This window comes from Cherax quadricarinatus, chromosome 59, assembly GCF_038502225.1.
Source record: "Cherax quadricarinatus isolate ZL_2023a chromosome 59, ASM3850222v1, whole genome shotgun sequence".
Taxonomy (NCBI): domain Eukaryota; kingdom Metazoa; phylum Arthropoda; class Malacostraca; order Decapoda; family Parastacidae; genus Cherax; species Cherax quadricarinatus.
The window spans coordinates 15,249,877-15,275,267 of NC_091350.1; the positions used below are offsets into that span (position 1 = coordinate 15,249,877).

Genomic DNA, 25,391 nt, shown 5'->3' on the forward strand with positions numbered 1-25,391 from the left:
CACCCTAGAAAATGCCATGCCCATATGACAACAGGAAAATGCAAACTCCCTTCCTGTAAGCTTTTTCACCCTGAACTGTGTACCTCTTCAGTACAGGAAAGACTGTGCTATAACTTAAATTGCCAGGCATACCATCTAAAGGGGACAAAAAGATACAAAATATCCAGGCCATGGGAAAACCTGGGTAGCCACAGCCACTCAAGAGGGAGAGGTTTTTTAGTACCAGGAAGGAAAAAAAACTGGCAGGAAATGGCAGAAATCGTACACCAAATCCAGTCATTCCTGGAGTGGAACCACAGTCGATGGCTTCCACTCCAAACCAACAGATACAGATACTAATGCCGGAAAAAAAATCCCCCCCCCCAGTACCAACAATATCACCAGTCCGATAACATTCTTCTTTGCAAATATACAGGGTCTAAAGCCAGCAACAAACAACAAAATACCTTTCATCCGTGAACTGCTTGCAGAGGCAAAGGCAATGTTTGCGGCTTTCACTGAGACCCACATAAAGGATCACTTGGACAACGAAATATGGATCCCAGGTTACAACCTATACAGATGTGACAGAGTGAACAGGCAAAAGGGGGGGTTGGCCTGTACATTGCAGAGTCACTTGTTTGCACAGAACTGCTTAATGCCTCAAATGATGTAGTGGAAGTTTTAGCAGTAAAGGTCGAGAACCAAAACCTAGTCATTGTGGTGGTCTACAAGCCTCCGGATGAAGCATCCCAGCAATTCCAGGAACAGCTGTTAAAAATTGACCACTGTCTGGAAAATCTTCCAGCTCCTGCACCCAACATCTTGCTCCTGGGGGATTTCAACTTAAGGCACCTAAAATGGAGGAATATAGCAAATAATATTGTTGCAGTAATAACACCAGGAGGCAGCTCTGATGAAAACTCACACTCACACGAGCTTTTAAATCTCTGCACAAAATTCAATTTAAACCAGCAAATAATAGAGCCTACTAGACTGGAGAATACACTAGACCTCATCTTCACTAACAATGATGATCTGATAAGAAATGCCACCATATCAAAAACAATATACTCAGATCACAACATAATTGAGGTTCAGACATGTATGCGTGGAGCCCCAGACCGACATAATGAGACTAGTCACGAGGGAGCATTCACCAAATTCAACTTCAATAACAAAAACATAAAGTGGGACCAAGTAAACCAAGTCCTAACCGATATAAGCTGGGAAGATATACTAAGCAACACAGACCCCAACTTATGCCTAGAACAGATTAACTCGGTGGCACTCGATGTATGCACAAGGCTTATTCCTCTAAGAAAAAGGAGGAGTAGATGCAAAATAGAAAGAGACATGCGCTCCCTTTACAGGCGACGGAAAAGAATAACAGAGCGGCTAAAAGAGGTCAATATATCTGAAATGCGTAGGGAGACACTGGTCAGAGAAATAGCAAGCATCGAACTTAAGCTAAAAGAATCCTTTAGGAGTCAGGAATTGCGGGAAGAACTAAAAGCCATAAATGAAATTGAAAGAAACCCAAAGTATTTCTTCTCCTATGCCAAATCAAAATCGAGAACAACGTCCAGTATTGGGCCCCTACTTAAACAAGATGGGTCCTACACAGATGACAGCAAGGAAATGAGTGAGCTACTCAAGTCCCAATATGACTCAGTTTTTAGCAAGCCGCTAACCAGACTGAGAGTCGAAGATCAAAATTAATTTTTTATGAGAGAGCCACAAAATTTGATTAACACAAGCCTATCCGATGTTATCCTGACGCCAAATGACTTCGAACAGGCGATAAATGACATGCCCATGCACTCTGCCCCAGGGCCAGACTCATGGAACTCTGTGTTCATCAAGAACTGCAAGAAGCCCCTATCACGAGCCTTTTCCATCCTATGGAGAGGGAGCATGGACACGGGGGTCGTCCCACAGTTACTAAAAACAACAGACATAGCCCCACTCCACAAAGGGGGCAGTAAAGCAACAGCAAAGAACTACAGACCAATAGCACTAACATCCCATATCATAAAAATCTTTGAAAGGGTCCTAAGAAGCAAGATCACCACCCATCTAGAAACCCATCAGTTACACAACCCAGGGCAACATGGGTTTAGAACAGGTCGCTCCTGTCTGTCTCAACTATTGGATAACTACAACAAGGTCCTAAATGCACTAGAAGACAAAAAGAATGCAGATGTAATATATACAGACTTTGCAAAAGCCTTCGACAAGTGTGACCATGGCGTAATAGCGCACAAAATGCGTGCTAAAGGAATAACAGGAAAAGTCGGTCGATGGATCTATAATTTCCTCACTAACAGAACACAGAGAGTAGTCGTCAACAGAGTAAAGTCCGAGGCAGCTACGGTGAAAAGCTCTGTTCCACAAGGCACAGTACTCGCTCCCATCTTGTTCCTCATCCTCATATCCGACATAGACAAGGATGTCAGCCACAGCACTGTGTCTTCCTTTGCAGATGACACCCGAATCTGCATGACAGTGTCTTCCATTGCAGACACTGCAAGGCTCCAGGCGGACATCAACCAAATCTTTCAGTGGGCTGCAGAAAACAATATGAAGTTCAACGATGAGAAATTTCAACTACTCAGATATGGTAAACATGAGGAAATTAAATCTTCATCAGAGTACAAAACAAATTCTGGCCACAAAATAGAGCGAAACACCAACGTCAAAGACCTGGGAGTGATCACGTCGGAGGATCTCACCTTCAAGGACCATAACATTGTATCAATCGCATCTGCTAGAAAAATGACAGGATGGATAATGAGAACCTTCAAAACGAGGGATGCCAAGCCCATGATGACACTCTTCAGGTCACTTGTTCTATCTAGGCTGGAATATTGCTGCACACTAACAGCACCTTTCAAGGCAGGTGAAATTGCCGACCTAGAAAATGTACAGAGAACTTTCACGGCGCGCATAACGGAGATAAAACACCTCAATTACTGGGAGCGCTTGAGGTTCCTAAACCTGTATTCCCTGGAACGCAGGAGGGAGAGATACATGATTATATACACCTGGAAAATCCTAGAGGGACTAGTACCGAACTTGCACACGAAAATCACTCACTACGAAAGCAAAAGACTTGGCAGACGATGCACCATCCCCCCAATGAAAAGCAGGGGTGTCACTAGCACGTTAAGAGACCATACAGTAAGTGTCAGGGGCCCAAGACTGTTCAACTGCCTCCCAGCACACATAAGGGGGATTACCAACAGACCCCTGGCAGTCTTCAAGCTGGCACTGGACAAGCACCTAAAGTCAGTTCCTGATCAGCCGGGCTGTGGCTCGTACGTTGGTTTGCGTGCAGCCAGCAGCAACAGCCTGGTTGATCAGGCTCTGATCCACCAGGAGGCCTGGTCACAGACCGGGCCGCGGGGGCGTTGACCCCCGGAACTCTCTCCAGGTAAACTCTAGGTCTCATGTGATAGAATGGAAGATACACTACAAAAGTAAACATGATTTTAATTGGTTTCACGAAGAAAAGTACCTTGAAATTGAGCTCAAAATAGCAGATATGTTCGATTCTTTGGCAACATCAGTGGTAGACATCATGAGGTAGCAGTGGCAGACAACATGAAGCAGCAGTGGCAGACAACATGAAGCAGCAGTGACAGACAACATGAGGTAGCAGTGGTAGACAACATGAAGCAGCAGTGGCAAAGTGTAGCACTGACAGTTTAGCAGTGGCAGACAACATGAAGCAGCAGTGGCAGACAACATGAAGCAACAGTGGCAGACAACATGAAGCAACAGTGGCAGACAACATGAAGCAACAGTGGCAGACAACATGAAGCAGCAGTGGCAGACAACATGAAGCAACAGTGGCAGACAACATGAAGCAACAGTGGCAGACAACATGAAGCAACAGTGCCAGACAACATGAGGTAGCAGTGGCAGACAACATGAGGTAGCAGTGGCAGACAACATGAAGCAGCAGTGACAGACAACATGAAGCAGCAGTGACAGACAACATGAGGTAGCAGTGGTAGACAACATGAAGCAGCAGTGGCAAAGTGTAGCACTGACAGTGTAGCAGTGGCAGACAACATGAAGCAGCAGTGGCAGACAACATGAAGCAACAGTGACAGACAACATGAGGTAGCAGTGGCAGACAACATGAAGCAGCAGTGGCAGACAACATGAGGTAGCAGTGGCAGACAACATGAAGCAGCAATGACAGACAACATGAAGCAGCAATGACAGACAACATGAAGCAGCAGTGGCAGACATCATGAAGCAGCAGTGGCAGACATCATGAGGTAGTAGTGGCAGACAACATGAAGCAGCAGTGGCAAAGTGTAGCATTGACAGTGTAGCAATTAAGTGTAGCATTAAGAGTGTAGCAATTAAGTGTAGCATTAAGAGTGTAGCAATTAAGTGAAGCATTAAGAGTGTAGCAATTATAAGTCACTCTGTCTGACTTTTTTGGGTTATCCTAGGTTCTCTACACATGTAGTCAGGAGCAGGAATGGCTGCTGTGGTGGCCCTATAAACCCCAACAACAATGGCTGCTGTCACCACCACTAGCCACATACCTAATGACATGTATTTTATTCATTCTAGTGTATATATCATGTTTCCATGTTATTAATATTGTTTATTATGTCATATTACATGAATTGTGATAGATAAATAAGCTGTAGAGTTGATATTAGGGAAATTATTGGAGTACTTTGTCGTGCCTGGAATTCCACTGGAACAAATTAATTCCATTTCAATTAATTTAAATGAGGGAAAACTGACTCTGCAAACGAGCAAATCCAGTTGCGAGCAGGGTCATGGAATAGATTAAACTCGTAAGTAGAGGTTCCACTGTAGTTCTTAGCGATTCAAGTATTGCTATGAGGCCATCATTGTTTGCTTAAGAGATCTAGAGTTATAAATAATTAGATATTTAAACAATTGCTTTCATTAAGGATATTTTTAGCAGTGTTTTCTTTATAGTACAATTATAAAAGCAACCTTAACTAGAGAAAGAATTTCTAAACTAGTTGATATAATAATTCAACAATACACCTCTGACCCACCATTTTCTGCTAGAACTTAAATTAAACATTAGCATAAATGAAGCAGGTAGAACTAATCACCAAGGTTAACTGTTAGCAAAATAGGCTAAGAATCACATAAAATTAAGGGATCACCACCAACAAGTGCAGTGTAAACAATATAAGTGAGCATGGACTTCATACATCATCTGTGGCTGCCCAGTAAGATATTTTTGAAAAAAAGTAGTCTCACAATTTTGCCTGGACTAAAAGGGGTGCAAATGTTGCACTGCCAGTAAATCAATATTGTAGCAGTACAATGTAAAATGTAGGAGGAAAATTTCTTGGCTAGTATAATGCAATACGTATTATCAAAGGGGTTCTTATCACTGATGAGTGAAGATGTTAGGTTATGACTTATAGTAATAACCTGACAATGGTAATAATCTGTGATACAGTAATAGTAAGTTATGAAAATAATAATCTTAAGGTGGGAGGAAAATTTCTTATCTAGTAAGTTTTACCAAAGAGTTGCATATCACTGATATAGTAAGGAGTCGAGTGTGATAATTGGTTTAGTTAAGTCAGTTTCGTTGAGGAAAGTGTTTAGGTACCATTCACTATTTATTTCATTCCTTTTGTTTGTGCAAGTTTTTCTTACAATAATTTGTCCATCTCGTATATAACAATGATTAGCATTTCACCGTTATTAAGACAAAGTTTTCTTAGCCAAAACAAAAGGCTTCAGAAGAAAAATATCTTGAGACACAACACTCATTTTTCACATCTGCAAAGACCAATGATTAACACCTCAAGATGTTTAAGGTACAATGGAAACTGTTCTCATGTGAACAATCACTAGGTGAACGTCTCACTTGCATAACACCAATATAGTTGATATATAGTACTACAAGATGTTATCAAGTATTCTCTATAATATTTATATTTTCCAAAAGCATACAGCATTCTCTCAGTAAATCACCACCAACAGCAAAAGCTTTTGAGCATCCCTGCAAATGTTCTACTTTGAACAGAAAAGTTTGCAGATGGCAAACCTTCTTCTGAATAATCTGGATCAAACACTCCATTACTAGCTTTCTGTGGCCAATGCCATCAAGATCTTCATATACAACTTGCCATCGACTCAGTTCCTCTGGAGTCATCAAATAGATGGTAGTGGCAACTCTCATGTTCCATGAGGGACCATCTGAGCTAAAGCCAAGACTCTTATCAATATTATGAGCACGTACTAATTTGGTCTTTTCATATAAGGCATCTTTTCGCAAAGCATTACCAACAATACACCTTACCGAGGAGATAATGTCATCTATGTTTACCGGAACATAATTGTGAGGATTATCTTTAAGAGTAAACCCATATTCAATATAGAGTTTGATATTGTCATGTGGGCCATAATTAATAAAAACTTGTTCATACTTGGCAAAAGGCACCTGAGTAACAATCTCATAGCAACCATTGCTTTCATTCATATTAGTTGTTACTTGTGAATTACAAGAATGATTCAAGAGATCAAGAAAAGGTACCAAAGCATAAACATCATCCAAGATAAAAGGAGCTGGATTGTCTTCTTTTAGATAAACACAGCGAGTGTTGACAGTAAACCAACCCCATTTAACATCATCTACACACAATGAAGAAAACAACTGCTTATGCTTGGAATTTAGTAAAACAAGTGTTTTTATACTAGCATAACACTGATCAACATCTTCCACTTGCTCAAAAATACGAGACTTTAAAAGCTCTGGAAACAAACTAATTTCCTCCAGTGAGCTATAAGCTGGAACAGTATATTCATTAGGAAGGCTATCTAAATATGGCTTCCACTCCGAGTTATTCCCTAAATACTTGTGATACAAGAGGAAAAATGTCAGTATTTCCATGGCTCTGAACTTTTGTGGAACTTTATGAAGATTCTTTAATTCAGCATCCTCTAAAATCTTACAACACGTAACAAGTGCTTGTTTAGGGATGCTGACCAGAACATCACCTACATTAACACCAACTGTGGCCATCAGTCCTCGACCAGTGTCTGCAAAAACTGCTGGCCTCAGTTTTGTGCAAGATGACAGCTTGCATCCTTTACTTTTAAGCCACTGACTAAGTTTGACCAACACAGGATTGGCATCAACAGGATAGGAGTAAACACCTTGCTGTTTAACTCTGCATTTCTTCTTCCTTCTGCGCCAGGTTCTCCCGCTGGGTTTACTTCTCATCGCTGCAATTTCTCTCTTTTCTTTTAAATTATCCATGATTCATCTGCACCATTATCTGGAAGGAGTGGCTTTTCTTACATCTACACTAATTGATGCTAATAGCTACAAAAATTTAAACAATTTACAAGCTATAAAAAACAATTCGGTACTGTGCAGTAAAAAATAAATTTAAAATATTCAATATTATGCAGCCTACATTACTTCCAAGGTTCATTTTTATATTTAATTAAATTACTAAGGATTATACAGCATAATTGAAAAAAATTTACATTCGCAAGATTCATAACCTTAAATTACGGCAAGTCCAGTTTTCTAAGTATTTTCTTCAAAATTATACAAGAAACACATTACACAGCATATAAACGTGCTATGTTCATATGCCGGGCGGAGGGAAAACATTACGTTTTCTCTGGTCCAGCACCAAAGAAAACGTGTGTGAATCTGTGTTTAACCTAGTCACTCCGCTTTTATTCACAGTTCTCGGCATGAATTATTCATTATTTCTCCCTTCGTTTATGATGGCAACTAAAAGTAGTTGTTAGAAACGAATAAATTCAGTGAACAAGGTATGTCGATGGTAATAATATGGCTCTGGGTTGCAGCACATGGTGTTGTGACTCATTCTGAACCATACAGCCACATTCCAAATGAAGGTCATATACTAAGCAAAAATTTTCATGTCCAAACAAGATATATACCAAGTTGGACTTACTCCAAAGCGGACATATACCAAGGTATCAATGTATTTTTAAATGTTTATACAGTAGTGTATTGTATATTGTAATAAACAGAATAGAGGAAATCAGCTCCAATATACATTATTTAAGTACGCATACTGGTCAGAAAGCCTGTCGTAAGTCCGAGTCGTAAGTAAACAAGTACATCGCTAAGTGAGGAGAGGTTGTACTAAGATTCTATGCTGTGCAGTAATTGCATATGTGTATTAGAGTAACAGTAGGAGGATGCTTCTAGAGTCCAGTCTGTTTGAATTACCATGAACATAAAGTACTGTACCTGTATATTATTATAAAAGTTATCACTGTTTGTAGGTCATATCACATACTCCTGGATCCAGATATCTACATTACTATTTGAGATGTACATAACAGTACTTCCTTCTAGAGTTCACATTATTTTTCAAATACAAATTGTGCTTCCTTTGTTCTCTGCTGTTGGTTCAAACACCAACCTATTTTTTTTTGTATTCTTTTATTAACATATTAAGAGTTGCTTCACCTTCTCTTTGCTATCCTCCAAAGAGATCATTTCTAGTGAATTCCCCTAACGCCTTGCAAATTCACTTAAGAACATAAGAACATAAGAAAAGAGGAACACTGCAGCAAGCCTGTTGGCCCATACTAGGCAGGTCCTTTACAATTCATCCCACTAACAAACATTTTACCAACCCAATTTTCAATGCCCCCCAAGAAACAAGCTCCGATGTGCAAGTCCCTCTCAAATCCAACCCCTCCCACTCATGTACTTATCCAACCTAAATTTGAAACTACTCAAAGTCCTAGCCTCAATAACCCAACTAGGTAGACTGTTCCACTCATCAACTACCCTATTTCCAAACCAATACTTTCCTATGTCCTTTCTAAATCTAAACTTATCTAATTTAAATCCATTACTGCAGGTTCTCTCTTGGAGAGATATCCTCAAGACCTTGTTAATATCCCCTTTATTAATACCTATCTTCCACTTATACACTTCGATCAGGTCTCCCCTCATTCTTCGTCTAACAAGTGAATGTAACTTAAGAGTCTTCAATCTTTCTTCATAAGGAAGATTTCTAATGCTATGTATTAATTTAGTCATCCTACGCTGAATGTTTTCTAACGAATTTATGTCCATTCTGTAATATGGAGAGGCCTTACTAATGATGTATAAAGCTGCAGTATGACCTCTGGACTTCTGTTGCTTACACTTCTTGATATAAATCCCAGTAATCTATTTGCCTTATTACGTACGCTTAGGCATTGCTGTCTTGGTTTAAGGTTGCTGCTTACCATAACCCCCAAGTCCTTTTCGCAATCTGTATGGCTAAGTTCTACATTATTTAACTTATAAGTGCTAGGGTTATGGACACTGCCGAGCTTCAGAACCTTGCATTTATCTACATTAAACTGCATCTGCCACTTTTCTGACCAAGAGTAAAGTTTGTCTAAATCCTCCTGAAGTTCCCTAACATCTACGTTTGAATCAATTATCCTACCTATCTTCGTGTCATCGGCGAATTTGCTCATATCACTAATAATTCCTTCATCAAGATCATTGATATATATTATAAACAACAACGGGCCCAAGACTGATCCCTGTGGAACGCCACTTGTTACTGATCCCCACTCGGATTTAACCCCATTTATGGACACTCTCTGCTTCCTGTCTGTGAGCCATGACTCGATCCACGAGAGCACCCTTCCACCAATGCCATGAGCTGCTACTTTCTTCAACAGTCTTTGGTGCGGAACTCTATCAAATGCCTTACTAAAATCTAAGTAAATAATATCAAATTCTTTATCGTGGTCAACAGCCTCAAAAGCTTTACTGAAGAAAGTTAATAAATTAGTTAGACAAGACCGGCCTCTTGTGAATCCATGCTGAGTATCATTAATCAAGCTATGCTTATCAAGATGGCTTCTTATAATCTCAGCTATAATTGACTCTAGTAATTTGCCTACAATTGAGGTCAGGCTTAATTCTCATGAACATTTATGAAATATATATTTTTATAACTGGTTTATAGTAAGTTTAATCTTAAGTCTGCCTGAAATGCGTTGCATAACTATGGTATTTTCCTTGTAAAAATTGAGAAATACACAAGGTAAAACCTAAGTAATAACAGGAAAATAAACTTTACTTAATGTACATAATGTATATTGTTTGACTTCAAAGACAGACAAATTAAGCTTTACTTCTAAGTTTTACTCATGAAATCTTGCCAGAGCAACAGACATCAATATGTGACCATTAACCTTGTCATTGTCTGTCACAAAGACCTGCCTCACTGATGTCAGGGGTCTACGTTTTGAACACCTCCCTCAGATAAGCTGTGAGCAGTAAATTTTGGCTTAGACATGAGAGAATGGGTCTCTGTGAAGTGGGTTCACAGATTAAAAAATAATCCTGCATCATGCAGTGAATGATGGGAAAAGCCAATCTCTGAGGGTTTTTCTAAGATGTTTTTATGGTTTTATTGGTTGTTTCTTGGTATCACTTGATAGACTGGAAGATATACTACCTGAAATAGATATTTTGATTGGTTTCAGGACCAGTATACCTGGAGGGCATTCCAAGGGTCAATGCCTCCACAGCCCAGTCCATGACCAGGCCTCACTGTGGATCAGGGCCTGATCAACCAGCCTGTTACTGCTGGCCATACACAAGACAGATGTACGAACCACAACCCGGATGGTCAGGTACAGACATATTCTTGTTTCTTTAAAAGATTCATTGATTAAATAGGCTTAAAGCCTATTTAGTGTTGATTAAATAGGCTTAAAGCCTCATTGAAAACAGCTAGGGGTCTATTGGTAATCTCCCTTGTGTATACTGGGAGGCAGTTCAACAGCCTTGAGACCCCTGACATTTATTGTGTTGTCTCTTAGCATACTCATGGCACCCTGCTTTTCACTAGGGGGATGTTGCACTGCCTCCCAAGTCTTTTGCTTTCATAGGGAGTGATTTCAATGTGTAGGTTTGGGACTAGTCGCTCCTGGATTTTCCAAGTGTATATTATCATGTATCTTTCTTACCCATGTTCCAAGGAATACAGATCGAGTGCCATCAACTGATCCTAGTAATTTAGGTGCTTTATGGTACTCATATGTGCAGAAAAGGTTCTCTCTATATATTCTCCAGGTCTGCAATTTTTCCTGCTCTGAAAGGGGCCATTAGTGTACAGCAATATTCCAGCCTAGAGAGAACAAGCGATTTGAAGAGAATCATCACTGGCTTGGCATCCCTAGTTTTGAATGTTCTGATTATCCATCCTATCATTATCCTAGCAGATGTAGTAGATACACTGTTGTGATCTTTGAAAATGAGATTCTCTGACATTACCACTCCCAGGTCCTTCATATTTGTTTTTCATTATTATTAGAATTTTATTATTGGAATTTGTTTTATAGTTTTTATTTCCTTGAGTTTTCCATAGAGTAATTGAAATTTGTCATCACTGAACTCCGTATTGTTTTCTGACACCAATTTAAAGACCTGGTTTATGTCTGCTTGGAGATTTGCAGTGTCCTCGAATGACGAAACTGTCATGCAAATTCTGGTATTGTCAGCAAAGGGGGACGTCATGCTGTGACTTATATCTCTATGTCAGATATAAGGATGAGGAAAAGGATAGGGGCACGTAGAGAACAGAGCTTTTTACTGTAGCGTCATCTGCTTTGCTTTGTTTACTATTACTCTTTGCATTCTATTTGTTAGGAAGTTATAGATCCATCTACCTACTTTTCCTGCAAGTTCTTTATCACACATTTTATGTGCTATTATGCCATGATTGTACTTGTCAAAGGCCTTCGCAAAGTGTGCATGTACTATATCTGCAGTTTAATTGTTCTCCAATGCATTGGGCTCAAAGCAGCAAAAATATTTGATATTTCCCAATTCTCCTGAGGCTGGGTAAGGCCCCGTTACACTCCCAGGTCTGTTTTATCAGTTTATTCTAGGTCTGCTTTAATTATTGGGGCATCATAAATCATGACCAATCATTCCTTGTTACACTTTATTATCTGAGAAATACGGTAAATCTATTGTTTGTGATGATAAATTCAAAATGGAAAACAAGTGTATTATAGGAGAGGTCTGGGGAGAAGATTTATGAATAGAAGTGTAATTTGAGTGCCTGGCAAGTCTAGTATTTAGTCTGGACTATTTTTAAATTAGAATTTCTTACTGTTGAGTAAAACTGGCCAAATTACAGACTTCTAACCCCGCCTTACGGCGTTCCGCTAATATGGCGATGTCAAATTATGACCAAAATTTGCTATACAGCAAGCGTTCTTTTAAATACAGTGCCCCTCACCCGGTTTGTTTACATTTTCCGTGACCTCATCTATTATGTCAGGAAACTTTCCAAAATTTCAAGTGTTTTAAAGTTACTGCATATTTTATATGTACTCTGATAATTATACTTATGTGTACCTGTACTTAAATATACTTACACACTGTGCTGGTGTGCAGGTACACATTAAAATCGCTAAGTCCCTCTCTACTCATGACGCCAATACTACGTAATAATAATCACTCTTGGGCACACTAAATGTCTTATTTTACATCAATATAGGCATTTTCATTAATCCATCTATGATATTTTCCTCAAAATTATATATGAAACCCATTACATAGCATATAAACATGATACATACACTCAGAATAAAAATTGATGTAAATATGAGATTTGTTTACAAAGCTGCTGTGTAGGTAGTGTCGGAAGAATTACGTTTTCTCTAGTCAAACTGGGGGATACCAGTAGAAAAATATTCTTTTCGTATGCCTTTATATATAGCAATTCACGACCCTTGTGGGTTTAGTGATTTTTATAATAAAAAATATTATTATTATTATTAATAATAATAATAAAATAATATTATTATTATTATTAATATTCACTCTAATAATATAATATATATCTTCATTCACTCTTTCAAAAATGGTGTTTTGCTAATTTGTTTATTCTGATGCTGCTAACTTGTTTGTATGCTACAACTTGTACACAATGTAAGAGTATTTGTATTGTGAGGTAATTATTATTAAAATAAAAAAAAAATATTGAGGTAAATGTTTTACAAACTCTTACAAATGGACGTGAATGAACTAAAAGTAGACACATATTAATACGCATTTATTTCGCCTGACCAAGTGATCGTCCACTACCTGTTCAGTTTGTGTTCTTACATTGTCTCAACTCTGTATCTCGTTCTCTCTCTCGTTTACTCTTTCGTTAACTAGTTGGCTCTCACTGACGATGGCGTCTAAGGTTAGCTGTAATAAAAAGAGAAGTCGTAAGCCTCTTGCTTTAAGTGCCAAGTTAGAGGATGATGGTGTGCCATTCTGATTTTATTCAATAAACACCCTGCCACTCACCTCTCACACATTAATATTAATATTTTAAGGTAAGTAATAAGTGTACTCTGTGTGTATCTTACCTTTTATTGTGTTTTTAATGCCTATTTCTATTGCTAACTTAATATAAGTTAGTGTAAACTTGTTGTCTGGCATTTATTGCATATTTTATGTGTGCTCTGATAATAATACTTGTGGAGCTGTGTGGTAGCCGGGTGGAGGGACAACATTACGTTTTCTCTGTTCAGCCATCAGAGAAAACGTGTATGAATCTGCGTTTGGCCCAGCCACTCCCTCACTCCGCTTTTGTTTACAATTTTCGGCATGAATTATTCATTACTTCTACCTTCGTTTATGATGGCATCTAAAGGTAGTTGTTAGAAATGATTAAATTCAGTGAACAAGGCATGTCGATGTTAATAATATGGCTCTGGGCCACAGTGTAGGTAGCCGGTAGGTGTAGCCCAGGCGGGCTACACCTACCGGCTACCTACACTGACTTCCTACAAATAAATACTACTCACCTCTCTTCCTATATTAAGACTACACATATTTTAAGGTAAATAATGAGTGTACTGTATGTGTATTTTACCTTTCTGGGATGTTTTAAATATCGTATATTAACCCTTTGACTGCCGCGGTCGTATATATACGTCATAGGAGATACTGTGTTTGACGTATCTATACGCATAAATTCTAGCGGCTTCAAATCAAGCAGGAGAAAGCTGGTAGGCCCACATGTGAGAGAATGGGTCTGTGTGGTCAGTGTGCACCATATAAAAAAAAATCCTGCAGCACGCAGTGTATAATGAGAAAAAAAACTGACCGTTTTTTTTTTTTTTTTTAATTAAAATGCTGATTTTGTGGTCTATTTTCGTATAGTATTTATAGTTGTATTCTCATTTTCTTGGTCTCATTTGATAGAAAGGAAAACATATTATAGAGATAGTTGTGATTTTGATTGGTTTGACTGAAAAGAACCTTGAAATGGAGCTCAAAGTAGGGGAAATGTTTGATTTTTGCCGATGTTCAAAAGTAAACAAATGATGCACACATCCAATACACGTCAACTAGCCAGTCTAATATTCTTTCATGAGTGCACTGATATTATTTATACCATTTTTACAGTAATGCAGTAGTCTGCATAACAGTAAATCTTCTATTTTTTTGTTTGAATAAAAAATCAAAATAGAAAGCAAGAATAATATAGAGAGGGCCTGGAGATGTGACTAATGAACAGAGCAAATGTTATTTTAGTGCCAGGAATGTCTGCATTGTTTATTCTGGACCCTATTTTGAAATTGGCATCTTTTTTAGTTTGTGTGAAATTGGCCAAATTGCAAATTTCTGACCACCATATTGGGTAGTTGAAATTAGTAAATGGGCAGTTTCTTGTACTCAGCTGATAGATAAAATGGAGTTCTAAAGAAATAGCTATGAGTTTGGTCAACTGGAACAATGGAATTGGCTGAAAATAGGGCTCAAAGTCGGCGAAATCGACGATATGCTTATGTCGCCGAGACCGGTAAATTCGCGGGAGCATAATTCCATGAGTTTTCGACCAAATGCCGAACTTTTGGTCATTACCATCGGGAAAAGATTCTCTATCATTTCATAAGAAAAAATCATTTTTTTTTTTTTCAAAAATTGAGCGACATAGAATGACAGTTTCAGAGAGGGGCCTGAAACAGTCAAAGGGTTAAGTATGAGACGGGGAGCCAGGGCTACCTACACCTGGGCTACCTGCACCTGACTTCCTACAAATAAGTACTACTCACCTCTCTCCCTACATTAAGATTACAAATACTTTAAGATAAGTAATGAATTTACTGTGAATGTATTTTACTTTGTGTGTTTTTAATGCCTAGTTCTATTACTAACTTAATATAATTTAGTGTAAACTTGTTGTCTGGCATTTATATGCATTTATAAATGGAAAAAATGGCGTTCTGCCTTCCGGCGATGTCTGCTTTCCGGCGACAGCCTGGAACCTAACCCACTGTGTAAGTGGGGCCCTACTATATACCCTCTGTGTTCCTGCATTGTTTGTACCAGCTTTACAAAGCTCCTGGAGAGCGAAACATTGCCGCAATAAAATGTCGCATTAGTTGCACTTGTGCTCTTTTACTTAACATAAAATAGGCTGTCAAATATTTTTTGTATTTAAGACACCATAAGGCTACAGGATACCCTGGATAAGTTGATCGTGTGGTCACAGTAGCAGAAGCAGTTCAGTGCAGACAACTGTAAGGTTCTAATCCTAGGAAAAAAGAGTGAATGCAAAAAAACAGCTAGGAGTTCTAGTTAGCAGAAATTTAAAGCCAAGACAAGAGTGCATAAGTGTTTGCAATAAAGCAAATAGAATTCTTGACTTCATACTATGATACACAATACCAGTCCTAAGGTTATATGTACTTGTCAATCACAATCTTACTGCTAAACATAATGGCAGAAAATTTCTGGGTCTACACCATAACAGCAACTTGAAATTCAACAACCCACAACCAACACACAACAAAAAAAAAAGCACCCAAAATGGTTGGCATCCTCTCAAAGATACGGTATTATGTACCACAAACAGCACTACTTACATGATACTATTCACTGATCTACCCCTACCCCATCTATGCTGTTTGTGCCTGGGGATGCACAACAGCAATTCACCTGAAGCCAATAATAACCAAACAAAAAGCTGCAGTGCGAATGATCACACAATTCACTGCTAGACAACACTCGCCCCCAACTCTTCAAAGACCTAAACCTACTCACTATAGAAAACAATCACTCTTATACTGTGCATCCTACATTTACGAAGCAATAAATTCTAATATTAACTCCGAACTGAAGCACTTTCTTAATACTACATAGTTGCAACAGGACCCATAGATATAATACTAGGCACAAAAATCTCTAACATTCCCAGTGTCCAGCTAAATCTCTTCAAAAATTCAAAACATGTAAATACTGCACTTCCATATTTTCAGTGTCACGAACATACGTAAAATGATATACAGTGGTACCTCGAGTTACAAACTTAATTCGTTCCAGAAGGCTTTTTGAGTGCCGATACCAAACGAATTTGTTCCCATAAAAAACACACTTACAAAAGCACTTACAAAAATACACTTACATAATTGTTCGAGTTGGGAGCTGTTCGAAACTCGAGGTACCACTGCAATCTTACTCTCAATATCTGTAATCCTCTCAAACATTAAAACATCGATTGTGTCCCCTTTATGTTAATATGTTAGAATCCTCATCACCTATAATAATCAAACCTGCAATTCCTTAAACAATTAACCTTGATAAAAGCCATACAGCATGAACTAACAGGATATTCAATCTTCCTGTATTCACTAACTCCTAAATTTATACTTATACTCACCTAAGTGACTCTGTTTATAAAATTACTCATTGTTATTGCCTTCTTAATCTTAAGTTAGTCTTAAGTTTGCCCAAAATGCTCAGCATATCTGTAAGTATTAAGGTAAGTCTGCCTGAAATGCCTCGGAATGATAGTGGCTTTCTTTGTACCAATCAAATTATGAAATGTAAACACACATTGTAACCTTAGCAAAGAAATAAAATTTTATTACTAATATTTATTTATTATAAGGGGGCTTTCTGCATGCACACCTAAATGTCATTAACCTGCCAACAGGCCTGCTGCAGTGTTCCTCCTTTCTTATGTTCTTATCATCACCATCATCATATCATCATCATCCTGCTCAGTTCTGGTCTCCATATTATATTATCATCATTATTGTCCTGTTCGGTTCTGGTCTCCATATTATAGCAGTGGAAATAAGTCACTGACTTAAGTAAAAGGACACAAATGCAACTAATGTGACATTTTATTGTGGTAACATTTTGCACTCCAGGAGCTTTATCAAGCCTTTACAAACAATACATGGACACAGAGGGTATATAGTATAGGCTTAGAGGTGTAGTAGTAGCGGTGGTGGTGGCACCGGCAGCAGTGACGGAAGCAGTGACGGCGGCAGTGGCGGTGGTGGTGGTAGTAGTAGTAATACAATGTGGTAGAACAATCAACTTGCACATGAGTAAAGGTATAAAAGCTATTATGTACTTGGGTAGCATAAAAATAGGTTAGACAAATATTGGTGGCTGGGGTCAAGAAGGTTTGTTTCAGTGTTCCTCCTCTGTGATGTACTTGAGTAGTATTAGCAGCAGAACCTATGTGATGGCAGGGTTTACTGCTTTCAGGAGGATTCTCGCTAAGACCTCAGAGATGGTGAAGTTGCCTTTGTTTTGTTTGTGTTAGAAATGCTGATTAATGCTGATTCAAGGCACTTGCTTCTTCAGAAATTAGGTTCTTTGATCACTAATCGGGTGTCCTGAATTTCATGAGATGACTGGCAGAATTTCGGTGTTGTACGCAGGCATTGTGCAAGTTATTGTTTCTACACGCATAAATGTGTTCATTGAGGTGTGTTTCAAGGTTCCTTGCTGTTTCACCTACATAAATCCTGTCACAGCCTCCATAGGGTATTATTATTTATTATTATCACACTGGCCAATTCCCACCAAGGCAGGGTGGCCCGAAAAAGAAAAACTTTCACCATCATTCACTCCATCACTGTCTTGCCAGAAGGGTGCTTTACACTACAGTTTTTAAACTGCAACATTAACACCCCTCCTTCAGAGTGCAGGCACTGTACTTCCCATCTCCAGGACTCAAGTCCGGCCTGCCGGTTTCCCTGAACCCCTTCATAAATGTTACTTTGCTCACACTCCAACAGCACGTCAAGTATTAAAAACCATTCGTCTCCATTCACTAATATCAAACATGCTCATGCACGCCTGCTGGAAGTCCAAGCCCCTCGCACACAAAACCTCCTTTACCCCCTCCCTCCAACCTTTCCTAGGCCGACCCCTACCCCGCCTTCCTTCCGCTACAGACTGATACACTCTTGAAGTCATTCTGTTTCGCTCCATTCTCTCTACATGTCCGAACCACCTCAACAACCCTTCCTCAGCCCTCTGGACAACAGTTTTGGTAATCCCGCACCATAGGGTATATGTAGTGTAAACCCCTGCATTGACTGGTTCATGGTGCTTGGATTTTGTCCTGGTTAGATCCTTTATTGAAGTGCTGGATGCAATGGCGACTAGTATTAGCTTGTGCTAGTACTCTAGAAATGTTCAATGCAACCTGGTTATTGGGAAGAATTATAACTTTGTTAGGAGTGGCATTGGTGTGTGGAGAATTAATGATCTTAAGAGCTCTTTTCTTGCAGTCTTTGATGAAAAAGGAAGGAAAATGTAAATCAGTGAAGATTTGGTGAATGTATGTACATTTCTCGTCGAGAAACTCAGGACTACAAATTCGGAATGCTCTTAGGAAAAATCCAATGATGATGCCTCTTTTGGTCTTAGTATCTTGACTGGAACAGAAGTGTGAGAGATCATTTTTACTTGTAGGTTTCCGGTAAACATGAAATCTTAGATTGTTATCTACTTTCTGAATGAGGACGTATAGAAAAGGTAGCTTGTCATTGGACTCTTCTTCTAGCATAAACTGGATCACAGGTTCAACTGTGTTGAGCCTTGCCTGAAGATTCCGTACATCAAAACATTTGGGAGTTATTATGAGGACGTCGTCCACGTAACAACCAAATGATGCTTGAGGGGATGATGTTTGTGAAGTGTTAAGCCTCTAAGTGTTCCATGTACAAGTTGGCTAAGACAGCACTGATGGGGGACCCCATTCCCATGCCATAGGTTTGTTAGTAGAGCCTGTTATGGAACCTATGACATGAGGTTAGGTGAGGTTCTGACCTGAGCATCCGTAAGATGGGGAAGGAAAAAGGATGGGTTAGGATGGAAACATGGGAAGGGGTTGGGATGATGGAGGAGGAGGGATAATAGAGGTGAGCGGCCCAGCCACTCTGGGCAAGTTGTGCAGGTATACTGCAGGCGTCAATGTCGATGTGAGGATTGCTGGGAACAGCTGTGTACTGTGGGAGGCTGGCAGGAAGGGCGGAGATGGCAGCTAAATCAGGGTCGATTGGAGCCACACCAAAGCTTTAGCTAAATAGCAAAGTGCTGGGAAACTTCAGCTTGGCAGTGGATGAACGTTGAAAAGTTGGTTATACAACTGAGCCATTGGAGAGAGCATTGAACTTCGTTCTTGTGAGGTACCGTGCTTTGAATAGGGTTGTGGGGTCTGGTCCAGGATTGGTGAGGAGGTAGGGTACGTCGTCCCATCCCGGAGTCGTTGTTCCAGTTCTTGGCCAAACATTATGTTGTTGTAAGGTTTTGTGGTGTAGAGCTTGATACCAGGCATATCGTAGTAATCTGGCTTGGTCTCAGAGGCAGGTGTGGTCGGTGGTTGGTCGGTTGAGGGGGTGGAGGGAGATGATGTTGGCAGTCTCTCATTGGCGGGATCTGTCGGCGTCTCGGTGGTCTGTGATTGGTCCATTCCCTTGGTGGAGGGAGGTGGTGGGGATGGTGGGGCTGTGGAAATCATTACGGTACTGTTAGTGGATTTTACGATACCCGACAAAGGTGGAGAGTCAGGGAATGTGAATCTTGGCATATTGTTGAGTTTGAAGAGTTTGTTGATGGTGGTGTTGAATGATCCAGGTGCAGCTACATTGTGAACATGAGCGTACATGATGCAGTAGAGGATTTTAGTGGAGCTGCCTTCAGGAGGTGGAGGGGATGGAGTACTAGTGGAAGAGGCAGATTGGGTGACTGAGAATCTTGGAGGTATCTGCTTGGAGCTTGGTAATAACAGCATATGTAGTAGTTTGAACAGTGGTCTCGTTCTGCTGTTCAATTTGAGTGCTTCAAGCCTTGTTGGACAGTTGGCAGCAAAGGTATGGTGGTCATTCTTGCAGTTCAGGCATTTGGGTGGAGTGGTGGTAGTACAAGTCTTGAAATCATGTCCTTCTTTGCCGCAGGTAGAGCAGAGCTTCTTGTCCTTGGTGGGACAATCTTTAGTGATGTGCAGGTATGAGTAACAGTGGGACATGACTGAATTTCTCTGCTTCAATGTAGGCTGATTGATGTGAAAATAGTGAATAGCCAGTCCCTCCACGAGAGCTCTGGCTGCCATGCTGACGTCACTGAAGGTGATCTTCAACATAGAGGAAGCGTTAAGTATCTGAGATGTTCCATCTCAGCCCAAGTGTTCTAGTCTTCAATGGATGATTTGTTTACTACGATATCTTGAGTAGTGTTGAGCTTGTCCAGTCGCTTGAGAAACACAGCTTTTTTAGCCCTCAAAGCTGGGGAAGTCATAACTTGAAATCCTCGCTGTTGGAGACTGGTGGTAGCATCGGTGGTGGTTAGTTTCTCAGCCTCGATGTCGTCAGTGCAGACGACTAAGAAAGCTTCTTTGAGCGAGAGAATCGCATTGCACTTAACTCGCAGAATGCCACTAATGGCAGCTGCGAGTGCTAGCTTGGATGAGTCACTGACTGCCCCACTTGCTGGTTTAATCTTCACCCTGTTCGAGAAATGCATCGTGGAGTGATGTAGACTAAAGGCTCCCCTCCTCAACGGGGATCGAAGGGATACTTCTTGATCGTCCAGAAATCACCTACTGCATGGGAATGGGGACCCCATTAGCACAGTCTTAGCCAACTTGTACATGGAATGCCTAGATGCTGAACACTTCGCCAACATCATCCCCTCAAGCACCACTTGGTTACATTACGTGGATGACGTCATCGTAATAACTGCCAAACGTTTTGATGTACGTAATCTTCGGGTAAGGCTCAAATGCAGTTGAACCTGCGATCCAGTTTACACTAGAAGAAGAGTCCAATGACAAGCTACCTTTTCTAGACATCCTCATTCACAAAGTACAGTGATCCCTTGGTTATCAGCCGTAATCCGTTCCAGAAGTTCAGCTGAAGACCGAAATGGCCGAAAATCGAAATAATATTTCCCATAAGAATTAATGGAAATATAATTAATCCATTCTGGACAAAAATATTCACAAAAATAATTTTTTTAGCAATTATATAAGTATTACATACCTTTATTATACGTAGTCACTTAGCCTTAATACCATAATCTGTAAGGATTTAATGTTAAGAATTAATCTAAGTCTGCCCGAAATGCCTAGCCATGCTAGGTGTCCTAGTGGCCCCCTCTGTAATTAGTATTTTATAACATGTAAACCACACAATACCCAAAACCTGTAAACTCCACATTGTAGCCCTTATATAGAATAAACTTGAATTTATTGAAGGCTAATGCTGGCTTCTGGAAGATAGGGAGGAGGAAAGAGGGAGGAGTTAGTGTTTGGAAGGGGACTCCCCCTCCATAAAGACTTTAGGTAGCAAAGCTCTGGGGTTACTTCCCTTCTTTGTCTTTTAATGCCACTAGGACTAGCTTTAGAATCACTGGACCCCTGTTGCACAACAAATCTATCCACAGAGGTCTGTTTCTGGCGTCTCTAAGATTTCCCTGAAGTGGGACAGGGTTTTGTCACTGAACATGTTGCAGATATGGCTTGTTTCAGCTTGGTCAGGGTGGTGTTTCTCTACAAAAGCTTGCACCCTAGTCCACACTGCACACACCTCTTTAATCTCTGAAGAAGGCATCTCCTTCACTCCCTCTTCCTCCTCCTCTGAAGCAAGTTCCTCAGCTGCAGTCTGCTGCTGTTAGAGTTGAAGTTCTTGCAGCTCTTCAGTGGTTAGCTCTTCCCTGTGGTCCTCCACCAACTCTTCCACATCCTCGCCACTCACCTCCAACCCCAGGAACTTCCCCAGTGCCACAATAGAGTCCACAGGGTCGTCAGGGTCAGCCTCAAACCCTTCAAAATCCCTCTCTCGGACACAACCTGGCCACAATTTTCTCCAAGCAGAGTTCAAAGCCCTGAGTGTCACTCCCTCCCAAGCCTTACCTATAAAGCTTATGCAATTGAGGTTAGTGAAGTGATCTTTCTAGAACTCTCTTAGGGTCAACCGAGTTTCAGAGGTCACTTCAAAGCACTTTTCAAACACTGCTTTTGTGGGCCATACACATCATTAACCCACTCTCTGAAAAATTGACCCATGCCTTTTGATTAGCTTTCCACATCACACACAATCTATTCTTGGCGACATTGCTTTTCTTGAACACACTGGGATTTTCTGAGTGATACACCAGTAAAGGCTTCACTTTAAAATCCCCACTAGTATTAGCACACAACAAAAGAGTAAGCCTGTCTTTCATAGGCTTGTGTCCTGGCAGTGCCTTTTCCTCCTGTGTGATGTAGGTCCTGTTTGGCTTTTCTTCCAAAACATGCCTCTTTCATCACAATTGAACACTTGTTGGGGTTTTAATTGTTCATAAGAACATAAGAAAGGAGGATCACTGCAGCAGGCCTGTTGGCCCATACTAGGCAGGTCCTTTACAATCCATCCCACTAACAAAATATCTGCCCAATTCAACTTTCAATGCTACCCAAGAAATAAGCTCTGATAACTCTTTCCACTCATTTGCAAGTCCCACTCAAATCCAACCCCTTTCACTCATATATTTATCCAACCTAAATTTGAAACTACCCAAAGTCCTAGCCTCAATAACCCAACTAGGTAGACTGTTCCACTCATCAACTACCCTATTTCCAAACCAATACTTTCCTATCTCCTTTCTAAATCTAAACTTATCTAATTTAAATCCTTTACTGTGGGTTCTCTCTTGGAGAGAGATCCTCAAGACCTTATTAATATCCCCTTTATTAATACCCATCTTCTACTTATACACTTCGATCATGTCTCCCCTCATTCTTCGTCTAACAAGTGAATGTAATTTAAGAGTCCTAAGTCTTTCTTCATAAGGAAGATTTCTAATGCTATGTATTAATTTAGTCATTCTACGCTGAATGTTTTCTAATGAATTTATGTCCATTCTGTAATATGGAGACCAGAACTGAGCTGCATAATCTAGGTGAGGCCTTACTAATTTATTTATTTATTTATTTAGTAATTTGAGCATACATACAAGTAAGAGCAGCATGCCAAAGCCACTTGTATGCATAGCATTACGGGCTGGCTTAAAATTAACTTAAGATTAACTAAGCAATGATGTAATCAGTGATAAAACATTATTGTAAACAGATAACAATTAAGCACAAATGAGTATTACAAAGACAGGTCATATGGTTGCATGTATTGCTGTACTAATGTTAGAATGATAACAAATTCTCACTACAGGCAGCACACTCCACCAATATTCAATACACTCAACCTACTCACCATACAAAACATCCATACTTATTACTGCACCTATTACATACATAGAACACTCAACTCTGATATTAACCCTCCCCTCAAACATCTCCTTGCCAACCTCAACAGAACACATGACCATAACACAAGGCACAGATCACTCTTTGATATTCCTCGTGTCCATCTCACGCTATGCAAAAACTCAATGCACATAAAAGGCCCTAAAATCTGGAATTCATTACCTGTAAATATAAAAGAAACACTACCTGTTTATAAATTCAAGTCTCTTCTCAAAGATCACTTACTCACCCAAAACCAAATAAATACTGAATAACTGAACCTTATAAATTGTATATCTTAAATGTTTCTCACAATTATATCACATAAATGTTAAACCTAAAACCCAATCTAACTTTATTATTTTTTAAATACACTACCTAACAGAATACTCCACTCTACTGAATTTACAACAATGCATGCAACCATATGACCTGTCTTTGTAATACTCACTTGTGCTTTATAGTAATCTGTTTACATTAATGTTTTTCACTGATTTCATCATTGCTTAGTTAATCTTAAGTTAATTTTAAGCCAGCCCATAATGCTATGCATAGTATAAGTGGCTTTGGCATGCTGCTCTTATCTGTATTTTTTTGTACCTCTGTATGTGTGCACAAATTATAAATAAATAAATAAATAAATAAATAAATAAATAAATAAATAAAGCTGCAGTATGACCTCCGGACATCTGTTGCTTACACTTCTTGATATAAATCCCAATAATCTATTTGCTTTATTACGTACGCTTAGGCACTGCTGTCTTGGTTTGAGGTTGCTGCTCACCATAACCCCCAAGTCCTTTTCGCAATCTGTATGGCTAAGTTCTACATTATTTAACTTATAAGTGCTAGGGTTATGGACACTCCCGAGCTTCAGAACCTTGCATTTATCTACATTGAACTGCATCTGCCACTTTTCTGATCAAGAATAGAGTTTGTCTAAATCCTCCTGAAGTTCCCTAACATCCACATTTGAATAAATTTTCCTACCTATCTTTGTGTCATCGGCGAATTTGCTCATATCACTAGTAATACCCTCATCAAGGTCATTGATATATATTATAAACAACAACGGGCCTAAGACTGATCCCTGTGGTACGCCACTTGTTACAGATCCCTACTCGGATTTAACCCCATTTAAGCATACTCTCTGCTTCCTATTAGTGAGTCATGACTCGATCCATGAGAGCACTTTTCCCCAAATGCCATGAGCTGCCACTTTTTTTAACAGTCTCTGGTGTGGTACTCTATCAAAAGCCTTACTAAAATCTAAATAAACACAGTCCATGAACTCCTGTACGTACTTTTCAGCCGCTTTTTTGTCAGAACTTGCAGCCTCTCCATGCCTTACAACACTGTGTATGCCACTACACTTCTTAAATCTCTCAAACCACCCTTTGCTGGCCCTAAATTCACTACCAGCAACACTTGTTCCAGGAGTTTTCTGTAGAAAATCCTCATGTAACTGCTTTGCCTTCTCACAAATAATAGATTCCACAACACTGTCTCCCACTAATTGTTTTTCCTTATTTATTATTATTTGGACATGATACATAGTTGTACAAAAGAAATACAGTGGTTTAGTGTACATGCCAAAAGCCCCTTGTATGCAGAGCATTGTGGGCAGGCTTAAAATTAACTTAAGTTTAACCCTTAAACGGTCCAAACAGATCGACGTTCAAATTCGTAGTGCTACAAAAGTAGATCTACCTTTTTTTATATATTTTCAAATATAACAAAAAAAAAAAGGTAGATAAAAGTTTTTTACACGTTTTCAAATGTAAAACAAAAAAAAAAATCTTCATTTTTTACATACTTTCAGATGTTGAAAAA

At 39.5% G+C, this 25,391-nt stretch overlaps 1 protein-coding gene across 2 annotated transcripts in view; it reads right to left on the reverse strand.

Moving 5' to 3' along the window:
- LOC138854439 (SET domain-containing protein 4) overlaps positions 1-25,391 on the reverse strand; it is a 64,355-nt gene that overhangs the window by 23,470 nt on the left and 15,494 nt on the right. Inside the window, exon 2 of one of the 2 annotated variants that reach the window (XM_070097769.1) lies at positions 3,529-7,286. The exons of the other annotated variant lie outside the window; for it this stretch is intronic. Coding sequence (XP_069953870.1) covers positions 5,918-7,267 — 1,350 coding nt within the window. The 5' untranslated portion in view covers positions 7,268-7,286 and the 3' untranslated portion in view covers positions 3,529-5,917. Of the gene's footprint in view, positions 1-3,528; positions 7,287-25,391 lie in introns of those variants that run through there. 2 annotated transcript variants of the gene reach the window in all.